The sequence below is a fragment of the Lepidochelys olivacea genome, assembly GCF_965140295.1.
Source record: "Lepidochelys olivacea isolate rLepOli2 genome assembly, chromosome: 14".
Taxonomy (NCBI): domain Eukaryota; kingdom Metazoa; phylum Chordata; order Testudines; family Cheloniidae; genus Lepidochelys; species Lepidochelys olivacea.
This window is the reverse complement of record NC_140424.1, coordinates 9993382-10019773: the sequence shown is the minus strand read 5'-3', so window position 1 is coordinate 10019773 and position 26392 is coordinate 9993382. Positions and strand designations below refer to the sequence as shown.

The window sequence follows — 26392 nt, the reverse complement described above, 5'->3', positions numbered from 1 at the left end:
TATTTACCATGCAGGGAAGAAGAGAGGGCGCCCTGGGGCAGTAACCGGCTCCCTTTATAACCAGAGAGCCAGCACTTCCCTTTTCACTAGGCAGCTGACTGGAGACCCGAGTCATATGATTTTCAGTCAGGAAACTCCCCAGTTGCTGCAGAGATGGAGCTGCTGCTTAGCCAACATGTTATCCCGCTGCTTTTCCTGCTGACGTTGGGCTCAGGTATGTTTGGTAGGGGGCTGAGTGTCCATGAGGAGTTATTGAAGCTAGGGGTGATGGACATTACTGGCCAGCACCTTTCTCCTAAACTTGCTCTAAACCGACTGTTTTATGGCTTGTTGAACTTTCAGGCATTTATTGTTGTTAGGTGAACACTAAGGAATGAATGATGCCTCCTTTTACCCTACATACCCACCCCCCAGATATTTTTTGTGCTAGGCCCTGGCAAAAGCATCTAAATCCAGATGTGCTGAGAGTTTTGTACTGCGCTTTCAAAGTCTGAGCCTTTTTTAAGGGGGTCTGTTCCAGGCTCACACTGTTTTAAGCTTTGCCTAGCCGGCAACGTTAATTATGTAATCCCTTTCTTGGAACGCTCTGGCTGTTCACTTAGTCTTTCGCAATGGAAAAAGTTACCAAGCGTGTTCAGGGTCAGGCCCTAAGAATATATGTAACTTCACCACATGTAAGTACCCACACTGAAATCAATGGCAAGTATTTGTGTGAGTCAGGGATCTGATCCAGTGTCCTAGAACGTATATACATCTGCTGCAGGAGTATTCTGCACCCCACCCACCCGTAGGAGTAGCTCTTTCTTTTTACTCCCATGAAAGTAGCCTTGCATTACTGAAGTGATAGACAGGCAGTCTTTTATTTATGTGGTATGCATAAGAACTGCTGTCCGAAGCCCTGATCCTTCAATAAGGAACATGTGGATGGCCCTTTGCCCCACATGGAGCTCCATGGACTTTAATAGAACTCTGCATGGGTCAGTCTGCACAACCTCAGGATTGTAGGTTTGGGGATCAAGTTTGAAAATCAGGTGTGTCAAAAAAATTTTGGTTGGGGGTGGTGCTTTAATTTGAACATGATGTGCCTCTCTTTAATTTAGAGCTCTGTGCTGTGCACCCTTAAGCTATAGTGACAGTGTTTATTATGTGGCTGACCTTTTTCCTGGAGAAAAGGGTCCACTGCCCCTAGCTGAAAAGCATCAGCCTAGTGTGGGGTGGGTTAAAGATGCCAGGTTGTTACACAGAACAGGATTTAGATGGAATCTAATGCTCTAAACTCTGCTGATTCTCTCACCCTCCCCGCCATCCCTGGTCTCCCAGGACAAGTGAAGATAAGTCTCTGCTGTTTATTCTCAGATAAATACTTTAAAAACTTTTCTCAGATAAAACTAAGAATAATGTAACTGAGACGTTTTGGAGCTTACTGTCAGGGCTATTGATAAGATATAGGTGGGGAGACATTGTTTGTTTTATGTGGATAATTGTCTATGCACATGATCTATTAGCCTAGGTTTTAGATGAGGGGTCATACAATTGATGATCTCGCTGGACCGCTAGGGTTCTTACAATAACAAAATTAATTGAAAACACAAAAAGGAAAAAAGAAAAGGAGTACTTGTGGCAGCGTAGAGACTAACAAATAGTTAATAAGCTGAAAAAACAATATTCCTTGTTCAAATTGCATCTCTCTGATTTACTGCAAGCAATTGTATAATGCAACATTTACGGGGTTATAAACAAGACAAGGACTTGTAAAAATTAGGCTGCCCCTCTGCACTTCAGCTGTTAAACTGCTTTCAAGCCCAGCTTCAGGATTTTTCCTGAAGTTAGAAAAATAACTTCAAGACACACCGATGTTGACCATTGTAAGCAACTGCCTAGTTAACTCCTAATAACTGATTTAAAGTTAGAAGCACACTTCTACTGGGAAATTTATGTGGTTTAATTGCAAACATTTTAGTTTACTTGAGGCTGACTTTCCTTCCTACCACAAGATTCTTGTGGCCTGGCCTTTTGGCTTCCACCTTCAGCTTCTGTGATCCAAGCTCTTTGATACTGGGTAATGGAGTATTCCCTGAAGTGAAGCTGCCTGAAAATTAAGGTCCCTATCCTGCAATTGGACCTGGATCCTATGCAGATCCTTGCATCCACTTCAGTGGGCCTCCCATAGGCACATGGTCTGCTGTTTTGGATCCAATTGTAGTATCAGGGCCATAGGTCTTTAGAGCTTGATACCAAACTCTCTCTCGGAGGTCATTGCTTGATTGGGCAGCAGAGACTTTTTCTTGAGTATAAGGCAAACGCATTGTTGCACTTCAAAGCAGATAGCATTTTTAGGTGATGTTAATAGTCCCAAATAGCTTGTCAACTAATGACACAGTCTAATGCTGAGGACCGGTCGAGGGTGCTATCCTTATTTTTGAAACCATGACACGATGTGAACTGATGAGCTGAAGTCCATCTTGGCAGTAAGAATGAATGTAGATTCTTGATGCTTCAAAGTATCAAGAAAAATATCAAAGAGTCACTTCAGAGCTAAAGAGAACATGGCTAACCCAATTCTGTTTATAATATCATTCTACATGGTAACCCTTCCTCTACTTGTAGTGTTTTCAAAACATTCTGATAATGCTGCTAGCAGATTGTAGGCTCGTTCAAGGCCATTCATGCTGCTGCTCCTGAAATCCAAGTGAAACGGCGCCCATTCAGAATAAGCAAGCACTTTAACTTGCTGTTGCACAGATGTGGAGCAGTTCTTAACCCAAATTTCTGACAAAATAGATGGAATCATTCCTGTACTATGCACTAGGGCATCTTTACTGACCAACCTGCTTCCCAGTTACTGGACAGTCCATATTGTTCTAGTGACTATTTTGTGATAAAGAAGACTAGGGAGGGGTTTAAGCTTTAAAGATCTGCTCCCTACAACGCATCTGCATCATACACCATAGTAGATTACGCCCATTGAAGTTAATATGAGTCTTCAGCAGCCTTCACTGGGCTTTGGATCAGGCCCTAATGATGACTTTTCTTAGGGCCCTAAACTTAACAATATTTGGATACTATAATAACATGATTTGATCGTGCTTGTAAGACTGGGACCAAACTGAGGCTGAAATCTTGGCCCCATTACAATCAATGGAAGACTTGACATTGTCTTCAATGGCACCAGTATTTCAGCCCTGCTCTTTGCAAGTACTTAAAGGCATGTGTGTTCTAGAAAATTTATTCCAGCATTTGGACAGCTGCAACGGTGGTAAAGATAATGGAAGGTCCCAATCTTGCTAACGCTTAAGTATATGCATAACTTAATTCCTGTGGGTAGACCTGATGAAGTCAAAGTTATACAAGTGCTTAAATATTTGCAGGATTTGGGTGGAAGTGTGAGTGGAGTCAGGATTCAGGTGTTTTGTTCAGTAGTAAATATTTTTGAATGAGAGTGTTTGTAATTACCACACCCAAAATTAAAACTAATGGGTCTCGGCCAAGTCTCTGTTGGTCAAATGTTTCAAGGTCAAATGTTTCACATGCTAATTTAGGTTTGGCAAGCTGGTCAGTTGACAAATAATGTCAACTGACCAGCTATTATTTGATCACCGTCAGTTATCCTAACAAGAATGCTCTAATATAGGCAGTGACCTACCTTTGTGATTGCATCATGGTGCCATTCTTTCATTTTTTAGATCTTCATTTCATTGTGTTTCATATTTGTCTGAGTTAAAATAACTGAGTTAAGAACTTACTTTTTGTAGTTAGACATAAGTATTTATCTAATGCTAAGTATTTATCTAAGCCTACTGCAGACCATAAAGTCTTTTTCTTTTTTATTACTGTTGTTACTGTTATAATAAATTAGTTCTGTAAAATATTTGACGATTTGACAATACTTGACCTGTCGTTGACCAATTATTTTTGGACTGGTCAAATGCCCACTCTACTCAACTGAATCGGATACCCCTTTTCTTTAGGTGCAGTTATAAAGCAATCAAAAGAACAGAAAGAAGCATGGGGATATGTAACAGTCAGAAGCAATGCAAGCATGTTCTGGTGGCTCTACTATGCAAACAACTCTGCCAAAAATTTCACGGAATTACCTCTCATTATGTGGCTTCAGGTAAGATATTGTGAAAGCCGTTTTAAAAGGAATCTTGATTTCTGTACCATTCAGCATACTGATCTGCCATGATATTCTAGCTACACAGAAATAAGATTTTGAGCTATGACTTATTCTCTGAGTCCTGTCTGAACTAGGTTTTCAGGTTAGAAAAGAATACTGAATATGTTATCAAGCAATTATCTAAATTAATGGGACACCTCACTTGGAATATGTGTTTAATTCTGATCACCCTATATCAAGAAGCATGTAGCAGAAATCAAGACAGTTCATTATTCTTTGGATTGTGGTTGCACTTAGTGGCCTCAATCCCTTTGTGCTAGGCACCCTGCGAACGCATAACTAAAGAGCAGATCCAACTGTCTGAAGTCAGAGACAATTGGTGAAAATGATAAGAGGCCTAAAGAGATTTCTGTATGGAGAGAGGGAAAAGATTGGGACTTTTTATTTTAGAGTGGAGACCAGTTCTATCCAATCAGAGAAGTTCAAGACAATGGTGTGTGTGTGTGCGTATAATACACACACACACACAAATCCTAGACACTATATTACAGGAGCTAATGTTGAATATAATCCACCAGTTGACTCAGTCTTTCACGTTCTAGATTAATTGTGCAACGGGTAGTGCACATGCTATGCACCTGGGGACAAGTGACTCTTATGCATGCACCAGTTCAGTAGCTGACTCTTCCATAACCCACTGCACTGAAGTGTGCTCAGCTCTGGATGGGAAGAAAAGCTTCAGCATGGTATCTGCCTAGCCTAAAGATAATCAAATGCTTTCACAGATTAATGATTGAGTCTTTTTAAATTCCTCTCTCCACAAACAGGGCGCATATATATATATATATAATGAAGGAAGACAGGAGCTCCCTTTGCATTTTAGCATGCAGCACCCAAACTATTGCTGTGTAACTCCAGCGATCTAACTCTATTGGTTTGTCTTGATTCCCCAGATTCTAATCAGCTTTCTTGTTTTGTTTTTCCCCCGTAGGGAGGTCCAGGAGCTTCAGGCTGTGGATTTGGGAACTTTGAAGAAATTGGTCCCTTGGATGCAGAACTGAAACCAAGAAATACAACCTGGGTATAGTAGAAAGCTTATGATTGGTAATCTCAGCTTGTACTCATTGACTTATAGATGAGATCCTTGCTTTCTTAGTCAGGTGATTGACCAGGACAAAAATGCCCCAAGCAGTACAGTGTCCATCTTAAATTCAGCATGTCCCAAGATAAAATTTTTCTGTAGTTCTACTTTTAATCCAACAAACACATTTAAAGTGGTATCGAACCATCCTCCTCCACATGTTTGCAATAACTTGCTTATCTTTGAATACTTTATCCCTAAAATGCGGTAGTAGGGGAAACAGCTGCTAAGAGCAGCTCATTTAGGCATAGGCTTACCCATTTGATTTGGTGGAGGAAACATGGTTCGGTGAATTTGTCTGTAATACACATCTGAAACTGGGGAAAGGGGAAATCTGCACGTATTGGTAATTGAATGGAGACTTCATACAAATCTACTTTCTCCTGGTTGTATAGCTGCAGGCAGCCAGTGTACTGTTTGTCGATAATCCTGTTGGCACTGGATTCAGTTACTCAAATGATAGTAATGCATTTGCAAAAGATCTCTCCACTGTATCTTCCGATATGCTGGTTCTTCTTAAAGAATTCTTCAAGTTGATGAAAGAATTCCAGGTAAGGAACTCTAATTTTGTTTAATAGCATTAAAGAAAAATGTGGTTCTAACCAAGGCATCAGAGAGGATTAGTAAACAGCTAGACTGAGGAAGAAAACAGCCTCTCCAGAAGGTAGCATACGCCACTAGCTACTGCACATTAGAACAGCCATACTGTCTCAGACCAATGGTACATCTAGCCCAGTATCCCGTCTTCCAATAGAGGCCAATGCCAGGTGCTTCAGAGTGAATGAAAAGAACAGGGCAATCATCGAGTGATATATCCTTTGTCGTCCACTACTAGCTTCTGGCAGTGAGATGCTAGGGACATCTAGAGCAGGGGTTGTATCCCTGACCACCTTAGTTAATGACAATTGATGGACCTATCCTCCATGAACTTATCTAAATTTTTTTTTAACCCGGTTAGTTTTGGCCTTCACAACATCCCCTGGCAACGAGTTCTACAGGTTGACTGTGCGTTGGGTGAAGAAGTACTTCCTATTGTTTGTTTTTAAACCTGCAGGCACAACTAATGTCCTTTTTTTCTCCCGCTGACTTAAAGGTGAAATTGGATGTCTAATTGACATCTATTGCAGCTGCATTTATTTGTGCTTCTGTCCTTGGCCCCAATCCTCCATTCAGGCCGGTGGATTCTTGTACCTGTAGTGAGCCCCACTGAAGACAAAGAAGCTCTGTGCATACAGCATTGTAGGATCGTAGCCTCTCTAGGTGCAACTCAGAATGAACAAACAAAATATCGAGTGTTTGAGGGATGAGCAGGTGCAGTTTGGATTTTATGTAGGTGGCGGAGGGTGGGCAAAATGTATATTGTGCTGGGAGTCTAATAGCCTTATTGTATGGTTTCCTTTTCCAGACTATTCCATTCTACATCTTCTCAGAATCTTATGGAGGAAAGATGGCAGCTGGTATCGCTTTAGAGCTGTACAAGGTAAAGCAGTTCCTTCCCTATGTGAGTGAATAACAGCGTCTTCCTTGGGGGCATGTGTATTTCTCATGTCTTAAAGAAAGGTCTAATGGTGTGTTGATTTTTGTTTTTGAGTAGAAGCTTTTTCATTTTTTAGAGAGTAAAATTTCTTCACAGTAGAAGAGAAAGATCTTAGCCAAGCTAAGAAGTGGATAACTAGAAAATGACTACATTGTGCCCCAGGTCTCAGGGTTAAATAGACCACAGGCAGCCTTGTTGGGGTTGATTTTCAAAGGCACACAGGGTAGTTAGGTGCTCGACTCCCACTGGAAGTCAGTAGGAGTTGGACACCCAATTCTCATTTGTGCCTTTGAAAATCTGCCTCATAAATTCTCTAGCCCAGAATCTGTTGCTTGACTCGGATGATGCAACAAAGCCCTGAATACACCATTTGTCTCTGACAAGTGACAAGGCTCTTGAGGACTCGAGATCACTGAAAGAAGCAGCTTATTCTCAAAGGCTCACACTGAATTAGAAATTTCATAAAACTTTGAGCTTTTCCATAACTGGCTTTTATAGATACAGTGTACATGCAAACCATGTACTCCCTTCCTATCTTTCTTCTGCACCTGAGCCTCCTCTGGTGCTGTTGTCTTATCCTATGGTAATCCTGTCAGGCCATGAAATTCAAGAATGAATTCAGCGACTCTTACAGAGCCTCCTCTTACCAAGACAAGTGACAATGATGAATTGATAGTCATTTGGGACATAAATGGACTCTCATCAGATCTCATTTGTCATTGTGTCTTGATGCTAGTTAAAGTGAAAGGGCTGTTTCCTGTAACACAAAGGCACTTCTGCTTATCTTGCATTGTGAAGCCTGTTTCTACCATTTGCTGGTTAAGGAGAAGAACTAGGTAGAAGATCCTTGTTTACCTAAATGTGCGTTAAAAGCTCTCTTTACATTATTTTTAAAGGCTATTCACGATGGGAGCATAGAGTGCAATTTTGTTGGGGCTGCTCTCGGAGATTCATGGATTTCTCCTCTAGGTATGTTTATAGGATTTTTGTGAACTTCTCCCTCTCCCCAAAAAGCCCACATCTGTCTTGAATACTGTCTGTACCGACTTTAAATGGAGCAGATCTCCAGTGAATGCGGGAAATCTAATCAGGGTAAATGTACATTGATGTTTCAAGGAGCTGTAATTAAACCAGCCCCAGTCTAGAGGTGTCAGAAATTCAAAATGGCCTCAGGACAAAGCTCGTAACAAACTCATGTTCCTTTAGATGGGTGGCAGGGGAGTGTCCCTAAAAGTCACTAAAAGGTCTGAAGTGTTTCAGTAAAAAAATGCTTCAGTTAAGGCTTAGCCACTGAAGGATTCACAAGACTGCAGCTGATTTGACATGCTCCTTGATTTGGGGGCCATTGACTTTGGGCATCCAGAAACTGTGAAACTCAAACGTGAGACTGCTTGAGGCATGATTTCTCAGAAATACTGAGAACCCATGACTCCACCTGAACCCTGCACCTCTGAACAGCAGATCAAAAGTGTCCACTCTTGAATAGTTTGGCCTTATGTTATCCAAGCACACTTAAAAAATGGCAGGTAGGAAAATGCTTGCTTTACTACTAGCCTTTACAGTAGGTAGGGAGCTTTACATCGGGAGGTCTAAGTGTTTCTAAATTTCCACCACATCTGGCTTTTAAACTACTGTTTGCGTTTTACCAACCATCTCTAAATTTACCACTAACATTAGAAGCCACCAGCCACAGCAGTGTGATAGTCAACAAAGCTGGGATGACTGTTTGCTTGGGGAGAAAGAGGTGGAGATGAAGGACCACATCAAAGCATTTCTTATCGTACTGATCCTGCAGTGAGATCTACATGGGCAAGCCCCATTGGAGGATCTGGACTTAGATGCGGGAAGTTAGAAGAGTAGGGTGCTATAGGCTTACCTTAAACAATCTTCCCCTGTCCTAGCTTATAACTTCTCAAAAATCTGACTTATTTATATTTTTTTGTCCTCTTGCACTGTTTGCAAACAGGTGAACATTGACTGACTACACAAATCTGTCTACGTGTTCTCATGCACTAGCACTGTGCTGCAATGTTTGAGTTGCAAATGCTGCAGGAGAAATGTCTATTGGTTGCTTTAAATGGCTTCCATTGGCTAACATGTGGAGAGCTAATGTCATGGTGGTGGGTTTAGATTTTGTAAACCGCTTCAATGCCTAAATTTTGTACTAAATTTGATCTGACAATGCCTCCTTATTGAGTAATTCCTCTTTGCCTCTCTATGCTGCCATCACTATTATTCCTGCTATTTTAGAGGGAAAATTTTGTTGGAGAAATTATTAAATGCTTGAAACCTATTTTGTTTCTCTAGATTCTGTGCTTTCCTGGGGGCCGTACCTTTACGGCACTGTAAGTATTTACTCCATCTCTGCTATTTGCAATAATTGTTCTGGTTTTTAAGGCTTCATTCAAGACCTTACACTATACAATTTAAATCCAAGAGGGGACTTCCATTTCTAGGTTAGCTTTCAACCAGTATACTGGTAATTATACTGGTAATTAACAGGGCATGACATTGACTTATAACCTCAAATCAAATTCTTTCCATGAGCAATTGGTTGGTCTCTCCCTGTTTGCATTCCAGTCTCTCCTTGATGATCAAGGTCTAGTGGAGGTGACTGCTGCTGCCAAAAAGGTCATGAATGCAGTGAATAAAGGGCAATACACACTGGCCACTGAGCTCTGGAGTCAAACCGAGGAAGTAGTTGAACAGGTAAGAAAATGCTGTCTGGCATCAAGATTAGTAAGTAACTTATGCTAATGGCTTATGGAAATGAACAAATTCAGGTAATGCTCTGCTATTAACGTACAGATAGGCCAGATTCTCTATTACCCCGCTCCTTGTATAGTTGTTCACACCAGTGCACTCCGTGTGCTACCATGCTGACTTGAAAGCATTTGATGCTCTCTTTGCACTGGTGTAAATGACTACCCAAGGTGGTTGGCAATGGAGAATGAGGCCCAGATGTGTGCAAAGCAGTACAACACTAAGGTTTTGATTGAGTAAAGCACTTAAACAGATTATTTAAATTAGAGCACATTAATAAGCCCATTGACTTCAGTGGTATTACTCAAGCTTAACTTTAAAAACCTGCTTGGTTGGGCCAAAGTAGGTGTTTTACAGTGATATGGTTCACTTATGTGACTTTAAAAAAAAAAAAGTCACCTAATGCTGTACTAAAACTCAAAGACTAAGCTAAAAACTGCTTCTCGTTTCTGGGTGTCTTGCAGTTGTTAGTGTTCTGTGCATGGCTGGTTTCACTTCCTCGTTTCATGCTCTAGCACGATACTTTGGCTATCTTTTTGCCTTTCACTCCAAGCCCATGTAACCATTCCTCCCAGCTACAATGTGTATGTAACAGGGATGGCAGAGCTGCTCCTCTTTGGTTGTTGCAATGGAATGATTTCTGACTTCTACATCAGAACATCTAAATATTTAAAATTTAATTATGGGAAATTTGTTGGGTCTTGTTTTTAATTCTGAGTAACTTTAATGGAAACACACCTCTTCTCTGGTCCATGTCCAGTTTGTTGGCTGTATTGGGGATGTGGTGAATCCACAGTTCTTGGATTCATCTAGATATGATGAATTGGCTGCATCAGTTGTTCCAGAATATGGATGCTGGATATTGATTGACACTATCAAAAGGGAGCACAAGGGATGGCTGAGGCTGATGTGATAGGAGGAAACTGAGAAATGGGAAGCCTCATATTGAGCAAGGCCTAGGTGAAGGGAGCATCTGGGATATCGGTGGCACTGAGGCTATAGCTGCAGCTGGTGGAAAGTCTCTGGAGCCATGGATGGAGTGGTGGGATTCCAGGAGATTCCTGCCTCTTCAAGGCTAGGAAAGAAAATCAGTAGCAAGGTGTATGCTCTCCCTCACTCTCTCTCAAACACAGTTGTATGTGAACTTTGGGAACTGGAAAAAGCCCTTTCCCAAAATCCATCATCAAAAAGGAGGGGAGCAAGGGACCAAAGGCCCTTCCAAAAAGGCCTTCCTCAAAATAGGGGCCAGAACAGGGAGCAGAATAGGGCCCCATTTAAGTAGGGAACATTGACCTCTCTGGTCTGCGGGGAGAGTGCAACCCTCATGTGTTAGAGAGATGTTTCTCTTATAGCTATTGAAATAAAATGTCCAGTCTGATATATCCTCTTCTCTCACTCTTTCAGAACACGGACAACGTGAATTTCTATAACATCCTAGCCAAGAAGTCTCCAGATCTCAAAGCCTCGAAACATGAAAATATCAATCTTAGTAAGCTGAGGGGAGCATGTTTATGACGTTAAGCTTCCAAGAGCCTGATATGCAGAGGTGCTGAGCACCCAGACCTGTGGTTGTAGGTGGTAGGCTACTGTCTGTGGCTACCACATCTTGCGAAGATGCCGAGTGTTCTCAAGTACTGAATTTACTGGCCTCCATACAGGGAGGGCTTGAAGAATCCTCTTGAGGGATATACCACAGCTCTTTTGTGGCATATACTTCCACCTAGATACACCCTGTGCACTCTGGATATTAGTCACGGGCAGTAGTAAATACATTACTCTGGAGCTTCACAACCTATGAACTAATTATGTCCTCCAAACACTTGCATAAGATGATCTGATTAGACACTGGCCTCCATCAGCCTTCACGACATCACTTCTTCATCGCCTTTAAATATTTACATGAAAATAAAATAATTGTTTTTATTACCGTCTCTGTTGGCTCCCAGAGACAGATGGGGGTGGAGGGATGAGGTGAAGAGCCCTGCTTACTTTTAAAAGTAACAAGTGGTTGCAGCTCAAAACTAACTTGTCTGGTGATGAGAAGAGTTTATGTTCAGGCTTACTAGCTAAAGCAGAAACTTAGCCCCAGAAATGTAGTGTTGGGAACAATATGCACTGGCAGAAAAAAGAACAAGATAATGACTCTGTCCCTCATCTATCTTTTGACCATGCTATAGGCCATGCTATAGGCTATTCTATCTTCTACTGTAGACCTCTTAAAAATCAGCAAGTCTCTTTCTCTGTGTACTATTGCAGTTTCAGTAGAAAAGAGTTTCTTAGATCTGAACTGAATGAGCCTTGATAAAACTTGTTTTTGCCTTGTGGTGTTTGTTTATCAGATACCATCTTAGTGCCTATCCATCATCTTTAAATCCAACACCCTGTGCTGCAGAATAAACTCTTTTCTTTCCTTTCAGTTAAACTTTATCAGCGCCATGTCGAACGTCTGCATAAGGACAGCTTAAGTGACCTGATGAATGGACCCATCCGAAAGAAGCTGAGAATCATTCCTGACTCTATCAGATGGGGAGGTACTCTACCCTCTGACATGGCTCTTATGGGCAGCTTGTCACTTACACAGTATTGTAGTCTGTTCAAAGCAGTCCTGATGCTCTACCACATAAAGTCTCCCTGACTTGCTTGTTAAAATTCTCATCCTGCTTGGGCCCAACTGTAGGACAGGCTCCTAAAAAGAACCCACAACAGGGAACTGGGCAGGCCTATGGGCATAGGCATGATTCTGGTCCTTGTGACTTCCTCTCTAGCCTGCTAGGGTCTAACTAGGTGCACACCCTGGAAGGGAGAGTATGCCTCATACCTGAGCAGCTGAAAACTATCTGTGCAACTCAGTCTGCCAAAAGGATTTCCTAGCCATTCTCCTCTGCCAGAAAGCCAGTGCTGTGAGAGTTCAGGGAAAGGAGGGTGTAAATCAAACCAGAGGGAAACATTAGAGAGCAATGCTGAATACCTGCCAGGACCCTTCCAGATCTGTAATGGGAGATGGAAACTGACAAATCCGCATGTGCAGTACTGTTAGAAACATGTGCTGTGCTGCTTTGATATCCCCTGTGTATATGTGGAACTTGGCCATTCTCCATTTCTCTCCAGTCACTCAGACTGATCACTGTGGTCTGGAATGTACCATTCTAGTGGTTGCTTTTCTGCAGCAACAAATTGTATTTCACAGCTCTTGTCAAGCCCTGCTGCTGATGCCGCAGTTTAAAGATGACACACTTAGTCAATTGCACTGTCTTTCATGTTTGGATCCATATGAATAGGTCAGTCAGAAGAAGTCTTCTTACACATGGCTGAAGACTTCATGAAGCCTGTCATTGATATTGTGGATGCACTGCTGGCAGCCAATGTCAACGTTACTGTCTATAACGGACAGCTGGATCTCATTGTGGACACCATGGGTAAGCATTCATTATTCTTCTTCTCTCTGAAGAGAAAGATGTACACTGGTTATTAACATTTATACTTGAATCTGTATGGCAGCCCCTGTACAAGCCCCCATCTATATTACTTACGTGGTCCCACTACTATAATACCTAAGCACCTCACAGTCTGTAATGTATTTATCCTCATGACACCCCTATGGGGAAGGGCAGTGCCATTTTCCCTGTTTTATAGATGGGGAACCAAGGCATGAAAGGACTAATAGACTGACCCAGGGTCACACAGGAAGTCTGTGGCAGAGCAGGGAAGTGAACCCAGATTTCCCAATGGACTATCCTTCCTCTGCATTGAGATACATTTGTATATCTTACAAATCACACTGTCACCCTTTCAGGAACACAGGAAAGAGACCCATAGATCTTATTCACTTTATAGTTTTCTTGGAGAGGGTTTAAGCTGGGTTTGTTCCCAGAAGAGACTAGGAATTCAGTTACCAAAATCCACAGATTCCTTCCCTTCCCCTCCCTCCCCACCCCCCCACATTCTGTGGTGCAGTGAGGGGAGGGCAGCTCTATGTAGGGGTTAGTGCCTCCAACTGCTTCCTGGTGCTCCTCCTCCATGAGGTCCCTTAGTACTCTTGGCAGAGCACCCTGACTGCTGCTGGGAGAAGCAACATGGCCCATATATTCCAGACACATTTTTGCATCCCTGGAGAGTCCCTGTCATAGTTTTTTGGAAGGACACGAGGGAGCTGGCTGCCCTCTGACTACCCCAGCCTGGTCAGACCCATGGGCTTGGTTCCCTTCCTTTCTGCTCACACAAGGCTACGGGAGCCTTTCATCTTGAGCAAGTATAGGTGGGTATGGCTGCTTCTTCCATGTAGCTTTCCACTGAAGCTATTGAACAGACCTAGAAAAGTCTGTTTGCAGTGCTGGATAGTTAACTATCCCTAAATAATTCTCAGTTAATTAGATTAAAGCTCGCTTTGCTGGGAGCATTAACTCTGTGCTGATGTGACTGGCAGTAAATGAGGCCAGTTTTTTTTCTCCCCTTCTGTGGCAAAATAAGATCACTAAAAGCAGATTTGAAAAGTGACTTTCAAGCAGTTTTTTAAACAAAGACTGTTTCTTTCAGAAGTTGCAAGTGGCTTATAAAATATACACAGTGGTATGAGACATCCTAAAAGAGGCACCAAAATGGGCACAATGAGTCACTCAGTAAATTATGCAAAGCTTCCGTATGTGCCAATAGTTCCAGCACAGTCTGCTGAAGCTGTCAGTGCAGCTCTCCTCATCCAGCCATCTAAAGTAACAGCTGCACACTCAGGCTGTCCACATGGCAACCAGTTCTGCTGGCAAACAGGGGAATTGAGTAGAGCTGTTTGGAAAACAGGCTTTTTTTTTTTGTTTGTTTTTCCTCCTGCAGAAAATGTTGACCTTTTGATTTCCACACCCCAAAAACCAAAACCAAAATATTTTAATTTGGAAAAGCTGCCATGATACCTCAGGGAGTTGTAGTTCGGGTACCTCATGCTTCCATTCTTTATAGGTTGAGCTCTCTGTTCACCCAGCACCTCCCATGATGCACCACAGTCTCACCTGGTAGTGATGGGAGGTGGTTGCATCATGGGAGATATAGTCCAGCTGGGGAGCCCAAGCCATAAAAAGGAATGTGGATGTGAGGAAACCAAACTACAATTCCCATGAGGCACCACAGCAGGCTAGCCAAATTGAAAATATTTTTGTTTTCCAGGCATTTGGTATTTAGATTAAATGAAACTTCACAATATGTGCCTGCTTCCATGGTAGATTTTGTTTGTTGGGAGGTGGGGGGAGGAATCGACTACATGAAGCAGCCGCTTTTTGTGAAAAGCTTCATACAATCAAAATACCCAATCTGCTGAAACACAGTTTAGACAGAAAATTTTTGCCCATCCTAGTACTGAGCATGAAGTGCTTAAGAGGAAGGACTGTCTTGCGGTGCAGCCACTGCCTTGGGATTCAGAAGAGAGGGGTTCTGTTCCAAACAGTTCCAGAAGCTTCCTATGTGACCCTTGGTGAAGCCACTTCAGCTCTGCCTCAGTTTCACCACCTTTCCTCCTCCACTATCTGAAAATGGGGATTATAAATTTTCCCTGCCCTCAGAATTTTCAATGATAATTCATGAATATTATGAGATGCTCAGGTACTACAGTGATAAATGCCCTAGATAAGCCTATAAATAGTTAACCCCCAGTGGCTGCTCTAATTTATGCTATGGGATGAATAAGCCCCCAATCCAGACCAGATTTTGGGAGGCACAATGATGGTTTTGTCTCCCCAGCCATCCTCCAGTTGGGCTGCACCTCTGAGTTGTACCTTTGAGAGGTGCAGCTCAGAATCTGTCCCTCAGTCCTGAGGACACTGCTAACCATGGTTCCATGAGGAACAGGATTCACTGTTGGAAACTTGCTTGCTTTGCAACAGAGTTGGAAGGCAGAAATTAAGTTTGAAGGGAAATGCTGGGCTAGGCCTCAGATCACAGGGACTTGGTGCTAGGAGATATCGCCCCACTCTAAGAATTTGATCGCATTAATTGCATCTCTGCCATGCTTACCTCCAGCTTCTTGAATTACATATTATGGCACAACTCCTATGTAGTTTGCCAAGTGCAGCAATCCAACCTGGCGACTCCTGAGATGGAGCCAACAATAAGGGTGGATCCTGGGTTTTTTTTGTTGTTTGTTGTTTTTTGTTATTATTATTCCTGTCTAACCCTAGCCATTTACTGAGGATGTGGTTTACTTCATTGTCTTCTATTATGTCTTTCCAAGCAACACAGATTATGCTGGTGGCATATTTTGTTGTTAACTATTTTACTAGTGCTAGGTATTTTATAGCACAAATAAAGAAGTGGCCCCTCATCTCCCAAAGCACAAATAACTGAGTTATCATCTTTCCGGCCTGATGCTCTGGCTCTGTAACCATTCCCCCACACACAGCCACACCTACTTGAATCCCTCCACTGGATGCCCCTTACCCATTAGATTAGGTGGAGGCTTCTTGCCCTCTCCTTTAAGGTCCTTCACAATTCTGCCCCTCCATACCTTTGACCACATCACCCCACCCACTCTAGCCTTGCTCACCCATTATGTCTACTTCCCCTACAAGAATTTATGGGCCTTCTTCCACGCAGCCCCCTACGTGAGAAAGGCCTTCTGAATTTATCAGTAAAGCCAGTGCCCCCCTCCTTTTAATTCAAATGCTTCTCACAACCTACTTCTTCCTTGATGCCTCCACATAATTAGCCCACTAACCACAAACTAAGCAGCAGTCAGGTGGCTGTATATTTATACATGTAAAACACGACTGGTGCATATATAAAATTGGACATATTGATTTCATTTCTTTCTCCTGCCCTACTGATATTGAGTGCATTGAACGGCAGGCCCTTTGGGGCAGGGACCATGTCTTATTATGTGTTTGTACAGAACCTAGTACAAGGTGGCCCAATGCTGACTGAGGACTCAGGGCGTTACCACAACAGAAACCATTAATAATGGTGTCAGAAGTGACACAATGAGTGAGCCTAATGATTAGTCTGGAGCAGGTGGGGTTGAAGGACATGTGCACCTGCCGAAGAGCACATGCTTGCTCAGCTTAAGCGCATGTACATCACGATTGCTCAAAAGTTTTTGCTTGTCTTTAAGAGACTCCGCACTTGTGAAATGAAGACTTGTGGTCCACATTAGGTGTCGCTGGAATATCTCACTCTGCAGCAAATCCGCCAGACTTCATTCTGTTTCCTTTTTCTCCTTTATTAAAATAGTCTCCTGTACCAAGTTTATTGCTGTAATCTCTCGGCTCCTAATTGCTAAGAATAGACGGCCCAAATCTCTCCTTTTTCATTCCTTTTCATGGACAGCCCAGCAATCAATAATTCTTTAAATAGATGCTATTTAGGATGTCAAAACTGGTAAGACAAATTGGAGTGCCACAAATGGCTAATTTTGAGGTAAAATTAAACTGCACTTCTTACAGCATAAATTGCTGTAGTAACTGAGCGGTGGTTTTAAAAACAATAGCCTTTTTAAATGTCCTGGAACTGGCCTCTTTATTTGTTGCCTCAACACTCTTCTCTTCCCTAGCTTGCTCTTGAGAACAGAGGTTGCCTTTTCAGACTCTCCTGGTTGAGTGACTGTAACAAACAGCAAAACAATGGCCCTAATGCAGACCGTGTTTCCAATGTATGCTTGTGTATCGCAGCTTGTGCTGTCAGCTTGATCCTGCAAGGTGCTGAACAGCCTCAATTCCTACCACCTGGGACAGGGAATCCAGCAACGTGCAGGACTTGTGCTTGTGTTGGTATAGGTATACATTTAGAACCAGAATGAGACTTATTTTGCCCAAGCATGCATTCTGGTGGGAACTGCTTAACATTGGTCTGATGTGCCCCCCTGAGCTGAGGAATTCCTACCTGCCAGTGTTTGTGTAGCAAGGGAGGGCTTCAGGGTGTTGTACGGGAAGGGGAATGAAAATATGCTGGAGTTGCTAATGCTGCCACTTCTCCCAGAGACGTCTCTCTCTAGGAGAAAGAACAGGAGGACTTGTGGCACCTTGGAGACTAACAAATTTATTAGAGCACAAGCTTTCGCGGGCTACAGCCCACTTCATCGGATGCATAGCCCACGAAAGCTTATACTCTAATAAATTTGTTAGTCTTTAAGGTGCCACAAGTACTCCTGTTTTTTTTTGTGGATACAGACTAACACGGCTGCTACTCTGAAATCTCTCTAGGAGAGGGTGCTAGGTAACCAGGCACAAGCTGCTTCGCTCCTCTGTGTGTCTGTCTTTCCCTCCCGCTATTGGTATGTCTTGTCTATTTAGATTGTGAGCTCTTCAGAGCAGGACTGTCTGCTATGGTTAGAACTGATCAAAACCTCTGGGTCAACTTTTGGAATTTTCAAGAGTCTCTGACCCATGGGGAAGAAAATCCTTTGAAATTTTTAATTAAAAGTTTTGGTGGTTGTTTTTTGTGGTTGCAAAAAAAATTTGGTTTGAACATTCAAAAATTTTTGACTGACTATACTTGCTATATATTTGTTCATATAGCGTTTAGAATACTGGGACGCCAATCTCAGTTGGGATCTTTAAATGCTGTCTTACTATAAATAATAATGAAACATAACTCTTCTATCCCTAACTTAGGCCAGGAGGCATGGGTTCGGAAACTGAAATGGCCTAAACTGAAGCAGTTCAGCCAACAAAAATGGAAGGCTCTGTATGTATCTCCAGAATCCTCTGAGACAGCTGCTTTCCATAAGTCCTATGAGAACTTGGCCTTCTACTGGATTCTAAAGGCTGGGCACATGGTAAATAGCACATTTGCTAAAAGACAAAAGAAACCTAATATTAGTCAAGTTGTAAATGATGTATCTGTCTGCTTTCCCTGCATAATATGGCTAAATGCTTTCCTACATTTGCATGAACGCTCCCAAATCAGACTATGTAGATTATTCCTTTGATTAATTATCTTTCTGGTTTGAAGATCTGGCTTACACTCAGACTTTGCATAATACCCAGCACAGACTTAATGGGCCTTATTCTTCATTTCTCTGTACTGGTGTAAACAACTATGCATTGTGTGGAGCACAGGTTGTAAAATGCTGCCTTTCTGGTCTGGTAGCATTTTACACCCAGTACTTTGCTTGGGTTTAATTGACCGTTGAATAAGGTAATGGAAAATCAGATCTTAATTCAATACTGTCTCTAAATTGTTTGAACAAAGAACGGTAATCTGCATTTCATCCATCTTTGTAACACAGTGTACATGTATCTACTATATTGAGAAAAATGTCATCTTTATGTTCTGTATAACGATACAGAACCATGGGAGGAGGGTAAATCTTAATTGTACTTTCCTTGCAAACTCCAAATATTAGAAGCCTATTCAGTCAACACTCTGAGGCTTGTTTAAGGGCTTGTCTACACTGGCACTTTACAGGGCTACAACTTTCTCACTCAGGGGTGTGAAAAAACACACCCCTGAGCACTGCAAGTTTCAGCACTGTGAAGTACCAGTGTAGACTGTGCACCAGGGCTGGTAGCTATGCCCCTCGTGGAGGTGGGTTTTTTGTTTTTTGGGGTTTTTTTTAGAGCGCTATGCCGCGACTACACAAGTCACGTTAAAGCACTGCCGTGGCAGCCCTTTAACATTGCCAGTGAAGATGTGCCCTAGGTGAAGACCACCAAACTGTGTCTAGCAGCTTCCCAGCCGGAAACAGTTTCAGAATGCAGCCATCTTAATTCACTTCTGTTTCTTGGTCTTGCCGTGGAATTTCCCATAATTAGTCACTTTTAGGCTTTCATTGTATATTTGTAACCGCCATCCTCATGCCTTGCTGATTGCACTATTCATTTCCCTCCTTAGCAGAAAAGTCTTAATACATATAAATCCTCTCCCTTAATGACCCTCCAGAAATGTTACCAGTGCTACCAAAAAGCAGGACTAAAGGGTTGATTATCCTTTCACTGGCTTTTCTTTTAAATGGGGTACATCTATTGTCTTCAGTAAAGTTACTCCCACTGGTGTAAAACTAGCATGAGATCAGAATCAGGCCTGCTGTCTTCCTTCCCGCAACCTTGGAAACAAAAAACATCCAAACGCTGAACTCCATCCAGTTTACTTTCAGGAGTCCTAGAGCAAGAACCTAAGCTTACTTCTTGAGTAGGGACATTCCCATGGCTGTATATCTGCTTGAGGTACATGGAATTTACTTCTAATGTTGTCAGTTCTTACTACTTGGGAGGAAGATTGGACCTCTGTTTAAGGCATAGAACTGGGAGTTAGGAGACCCGTTTTCTCTTCCTGGCTCTACCTCATATTCCTGTTTGACCCTGGGAAAGTCACTTTAGCCCCACGGGCCGCGTGTTTGAGACCCCTGGGTTATTTCCTGCGGCCTGGCAAGCTCCCTGCGCCCCCCACCCCCCACCCTCCCGGAGTTATTTCCTGCGGGCCACCAAGCTCGCCCCCCCGCTCCTCCTTCTCACAGTGCACCACATCCCCACTCCTCTGCCTACCTACAGGCACTTAGCGCTTTCCAGGAGGGAGGGGGGAGGAGTAGGGAGCTGCATGCTCAGGGGAGGAGGCAGAGAAGAGGTGCGGCAGGGGCGGGGATTTGGGGAAGGGGTTGGAATAGGGGCAGGGAGGGGGCGGAGTTGGGGTGGGGACTTTGGGGAAGGGGTGGGAAGAGGCAGAGCAGGGGTGGGGACTCATGGAAGGGGTGGGGTACGGGAGGGGGCAGAGGGTGTCAGTGATGCGGCCCTTGGGCCAATGTACTAGTCCTCATGTGGCCCTCCTGGTGATTCGAGTTTGAGATCCCTGCTTTAACCTGTCTGTGCCTTTGTTTCCCCATCTTTACCTGACTGCAGTCCTCACTTGGAAGGTACTCTCACAATGCACTAATATCAGGGAGCAAGGTGAAGGCTGTCCTAGAAAAGCAAGTTAAATATTAGTGTGACTATGAAACGTCTAGAGCTCGCTGTCTGCTTCTGCATAGCAATTAATAATGCACTCTCTTTCCCTATGGTAGGTACCATCCGATCAAGGGGACATGGCATTGAAAATGGTCAGGATGGTGACACAACAAAAACACTGGTGAAATGGATGCCAGCTGGCATGATTTTCATATATAACTCCGGTGCATTAGCAGAACTTGTGCCACAAACTGAACTTCAGAAGGAACAATCACAATTTGGAAAATTAGCCTCTTTTACACTTTGGAAATGTGCCAGGCATTTAAAGAGATACATGGTTATTCTTAAATGAAATTCTGCCTTTGAATTTGTAAACTGTGATTCTCTTCCTCAATACTGCTCACACGGACTTTTCCTGTGAGGACTTCACTCTGATAAATAACACACTCAGCCGCTTCCTTGAGCATTACCCAAATGCTCTGTCTGTTTATGCACTAATATTAAGGTGAGTTTGCTGCTTTAAAGATTCAACCTTAGGCAGCAAACCTGCTTCTATAAGCTATGGATGCTTTTTCCTAAACAGATACTTGGCATCTGAGTCAGACGACATTGCTTTCTAGACGCTGCAGAATGCCTGTGCTAGGACTTCATTTTGGATCCAGATCCAATTTGGACTGAGATGTGTGTTCATACTGAGCCACTCTTTCTACTCCTGATCCTCCTTTTCCTTGTGCATTATCCAAGATTTGTTTTTAATGCACTCAGTGCCACACAACCATCCCTCAGTAAAACCTTCCTTTCCCCATTGTTCAAAGGGCATGGATGCTTAATATAATGAGAGTAAACAATGTGGCAATACTTTCTTTTCATAGAGTAAGCCAAAGTTCTAATGGATAAGAGCTTCTGGCCTCAACCTAGAAAGTGAAAAGGAGAAGGTTATTTGAGCGATAAGGAGGAGGCATAAGTCAGAACAAATACCCCATCCATATTTTTCTAGATCTTGGATTGCATCTTGCAGTGAACTCTTGGCTTTGCAATTTGAAGTGGAGATTCTTTATAAAGTATACTTATCCCCGTTCCCAAATGAAAACAATCACATAAATGAGGTATTTAAATCACTTCATTCCTATGGTACAGCTGCAATCCCCTTTGAAAATGACCCCTTTTGTCGACACTCAGGCAGCTTGTTCCAGTTGTCAGAATCCTAAATAAATAGCAAACCGCGCTGTGGCCCCCCCACCCATGAAACTTCAGAGTATTAGCTTTGCAGCTTTTGCAATGTAATGCTATGTAAACACACGTGCAAGAACTCTGCTGTTAGAGCATCAATAAGCTGAAACTGCTATGGGGAACTTTGGCAATGCAGAAACAATCTACCTTTCCAATAAACCAGTGGATCTCACTTAAATGCTGCACCTTTTGGAATCAAGTTGATTTGATGCCTAAAAACTTGTACCTCTATGGTCTGGCTTTGGGGAATAAAACCCTCAGTGCTAAATAATGAATCCAATTGTTACAACTGTGCTGATCTATATATTGATCCTGCTCTTGTCACCTTTTTTAACATGTTCTTGAAGTCAAATAAAAGGCTATATTGTAATGGATTATAGCATTTTCTGCCTAAAAGCAGCAATGGGAGAAAGATACTGCCATGTGCTCCTGTACTTTATAGGTATATAAGTGGTAGCTAACAGCAGCAAGTTTCTTCTCCCCTTGCCCAATGCACAGAAAGTGTGGAGGGCAAGAATCAACCTGGAACCAGTGACTTGCTTGGCTACACTTGCAAGTTACAGCGCAATAAAGGAGCCCTGGGCGCACTAGCTCACTACTCGTCCACACTGGCAAGGCATGCGGAGCGCTCTGACTCCGCGGCTACACTGCTGTTGGTATTGCACCTCAGCGAGTGGAATAACGTTTGCTGTGCCCCCCGCTGGAGCACCGCAGCTCCAGTGTGAACGAGGTGTTGCTTTACTGCACTCTGATTGACCTCCGGAAACGTTCCATAATCCCCTTAAGTCAAGTGGCCACTCTTGTCGTTGTTTTGAACTCGCTGTAGGAATGCAGATATGCCCTTTCAAAGCTCCGGTTCTGACAGCTGGCTGCTTATCCGCTCCGGGACAAAGGAACCATTACTGAGGAATGCTGCTTGCTTTGAGTGAGTGAGTGAGTGAGTGAGAGAGAGGCGAGGGGGGTCTGCTGCTGTCTGCACTTACACGACAGCATGCTGACACACTCTCAGCCCCCCAAAAACCCACTCTATCTCCCTCCACATACACACAACACACTCCTTGTCACACTCCACCCCCCCCCGCATTTGAAAATCTCATTGCAGGCACTTGCATGCTGGGATAGCTACCACAATGCACTGCTCTTTGTGCCCTTGCAAGAACTGCTAATGTGGCCCCGCCAGTGTGCTTCCAGCTGAGAGTGTAAACACTCGGCAGCGTTTTCCCTGCTGCGGTTTCCAAAGGCTGGTTTAACTCCCAGCGCTCTACAACTGCAAGTGTAGCCATGCCCTTAGAGGAACAGCTGGTTATGATCAAAGGGAGGGATACAAGCCACTTGCCTTGTTTCTTCAATGGAGAGTCATTTTCCCCTTTCTTAGTCATCGCCCAAGGTAGATGGTGACAGCAGTTCTGTTAGCCTGCAAGCTTTTGAAGGCCGATTACTTCCTCTGAAGTTGTTTCAAGCAGGAGTACACCAAAGTGCAGTAGGAAACTTCTCCGTGTAGGTTAGCAGGGTCTGCTTGGCTACTTAATGCACAGCAAGCTAGTGTGCTGTAGGTTTACACTCCAGCTTGCTGTGCACTAACTCTTTCTAGACAAGCCCTTGCCGCTACTTTAATCAAGCCCCTAGAGAGATGTTGAATGGCTTTTGCCGTTTCCTCTCTCGCTCCAACAGTCTCAGCCGTTCCAGGCTTGTGCTTGTTCTGAAATATTGGGTGTCCCTGTGGTGCAGCAACCATGAGGCTGATTCAATCCATTGGGGTTTAATTAACTTAGCTCAATGCCTTTTCCCACACACTCGGGAGCCCAGCTTTTCAAGTACAGTTGGTATGTTCAGCTCAGCAGTGTAAGTTCAGTAATGTTCATGATGCTGCTGCAACCCAGAAGGGATAGTTTGGTTCAACAGCAGGAGCTGTAAGGCTGAACACACAGGTGCAGTAATTGCTGTGACTAGAAACTCAAGGTTTTGGTGTTGGGTTTTTTTGCTTTTTTTTTAAGGAGCGCTCTATATAAATTTCTACGTCTCACACTGAGAATTGAGTGTAAATGGGGAAAAAAATGTAATCACTTAACATTTTCAAGATCGCTGTGAACTGAAGGTGCATGGGATTCAGTGCTTAAAGAGACGGAGGTGCTCATGAGCCATTCGGATGAAGTGGTTATTGGAAGGTCCATGTGCTGATCCAAAGGATTTTGAAGTACACTCTGCTCTCGGTCTCACCATACCAGCTTCAAGGCAGCTTTGTATCCATTCACTTCCCCAAGGCTTTTTTCTTTCCAGTGTAATTACTAATAAATGAGTATTTATTCACCACAGCGTTCTTTACAAACTATACCCAGGAAACACTTGATCCACTACATGGGTTCAACTACCTCTGGAGTGAAATGCAGCAGCTGTTTACTACTGTCCCGCATCACTGAACTCCCTAGGACAGGAGGCAAGGAACATAGGCCTACATTTTCCGAAGGGGCAACTGATTTTTGGGTGCCCACCCTGAGACACATTAATGGGTTCTGATTTTCAGAAGATGCTCAACACTTTCTGAAAAATCAGGCCTCTCAAATTGAGCACCCACAATCACCCGTTACTTTTGAAAATATAGGTCATAATGGACATATTAAATAAGAGCAATATGATTTCCGTTCTACCTATACATGGGCATATTAGAGGCCAAATGAGGCGCGGACACCAGCCTTAATGTACCTTTTCTAGCTCAAACTGCTATTGAATTTTACATGGCAAGTGGTCAAGTTCTGTCTTCTGTTTCATCTGAATAATGGCAGGTAGCCCCTTAACCCCACCATCCCTAACAATAGCATTGGTAACTGGTTCAGACTCAAGCACTGCACTTCCATCACCAAGAGCACTTCCTGAAGAATCTAGGTTTCCTTCACCAATATTCATCCAAGTCCTGAGGAGCCCCGGTGTTATAGACGGCACGTAGAGCTGATGGGAATTAAAAATAAAACCAAAGTTTATCAAAATCTCAAATTTTGATTTAAAAAACTGAAAAAAGAATTTCATGCTTTTTTTTTAAACCATTTTCCAGTCATTTCTAGATGTAAGATTGGATTGCAGTACAACCTGGTATGGCTAAATGTTTAAATGGTGGGATGCCAAAGAACAAGAAGGCATTAGCTATTTATGGGGGAGGACTTACACCATCGTTGCTTTTGACAGTATGTTAAGAACTGGATTCAGGAAACCAGTTTCAGTGCCTAATAAGAACTTTACTTAGCCTATTACATTATGAACAATGCCACTTATTACATTCCAGTAGATGGCACTTTTTATATTAAATACATATATGCAGCCCTCTCATAAAGTAATCCCACAACATTGTTTACATTAAACTCCATTTTAAAGTCTTTTGAGGAGAACATAGAACTGCCAGACTAGATCAGACAAGCGGTCCTTTAGCGCAGTATCCTGTCTCTGAGAGTGGCCAAATACCAGCTCCTTCAGTGTATGATGTGGCGGGGGACCCCAACACCAATGGGATATGATAAACTAACTCACCCATAGGGGAAGTTCCTGCCTGACTCCAGAGAGTTAGTGGTTGGCTTATGCCCTGAAGCATGAGGTATTATAGCCACTATGTTTTATCGTAGCTAAACAATAAGCGTTGCAGGGTGTGTGGCAGGGGTGAAGAGGAAAGGAGAATAAATTTTAAAATAACTGGAAGTCGATAAAAGTCAACACATACAAGAGCAGTAGCGGTGTCTAACGTAGCATTCAGCCGCACCTACTAGAGATGTTCCCTGACTGATCAGCTGTGGAATACCCTTTACTGTCATCGTTTTTAGTCACTGCAGGTTTTCCCTTTGGAGAAGGAGGGTAGTTTGTGACAGCAGGGACACACTGGGGAAGTTTAATACTAATGATCTGGTTTTTAAGCATAAACAAATTTATTTGCCTGTTAAAATTCATAAATTGGGTGAAGCTTTTAAACTGTATCCATCCACATCCAGAACACTGATCCAACTGCGTTTTCCCCCTTCCAGAGGGGAAGTAACTCCCAGTTCTAGAGTCCAGCCACTTCCGCAGTGGTGAGTGCGGGGGACCTGGGCCCACTCACTACTCCGGGTCCCAACCCAGGGACCCTGTAGATAGCAGCCTCATGCTGCGACTCCTTAATTTCCTCCTCTGCTGCTTAAGTTTCTTGGGCCACTTCCCCACGGCCCCAGCACCTTCTTTGCCTTCTTCTTGGGGCCTTGAGCCAGCTAGTCCTAGCAGCCAGTGAGGAGCTCCCTCTTGCTCCCCCAGTCCTTGCTAGTTGCTGCTGCAGTGTCCAAGGCACTCCTATTCTCTCAGGGGACACAGTCCTCACTCCCTCAATGCCCAGAAGCCACTGGCCCTGCTCTGCTATGCTCTGCAACTCCCTTTTATGTGAGCCCGCTGGGCCCTGATTGGCTGCTTCCTGCGTGGCTTCCCTAGGCTGCTTGGAGGATTCACCCTCACTGCTCCTCCCTGAGACAGGGTGTGACAGGCCCATGAGGCCTCCATTAACCCCTTCCTCTTCGGTGTGGGGTGAACACCCCATTCCAGATACCATAACCAAAACTACCACCAAGAACAGCTGGCAAGAGAGTCGTTGCTATTAGTCTGCTCTTCCTGAGATTCCACAACCAATGCAAACAGCTCTGAAAGCAACCTACCCAGAGATGAGTGCATTAGACCTCAATTCAGCAAAGGGAGTATGCATATGTATATGCATCTTGCTGAGTTGGGGTCTTTGTTCTCACTTTGCTTTC

At 43.3% G+C, this 26392-nt stretch overlaps 1 protein-coding gene across 1 annotated transcript; it reads left to right on the top strand.

Annotated features, from left to right (window-relative positions):
• The first annotated feature begins 98 nt into the window (after positions 1-98).
• On the top strand, positions 99-22011 carry SCPEP1 (serine carboxypeptidase 1). Its single transcript, XM_084647499.1, has 13 exons — positions 99-214; positions 3969-4114; positions 5109-5198; positions 5654-5809; positions 6664-6738; positions 7692-7764; positions 9103-9140; positions 9376-9504; positions 10963-11047; positions 11976-12089; positions 12837-12974; positions 18144-18307; positions 20528-22011. Exons 1-13 carry the CDS (start codon positions 154-156, stop codon positions 20594-20596), a joined length of 1338 nt encoding a protein of 445 aa, XP_084503625.1. The 5' UTR covers positions 99-153; the 3' UTR covers positions 20597-22011.
• The last annotated feature ends 4381 nt before the right edge of the window (positions 22012-26392 follow it).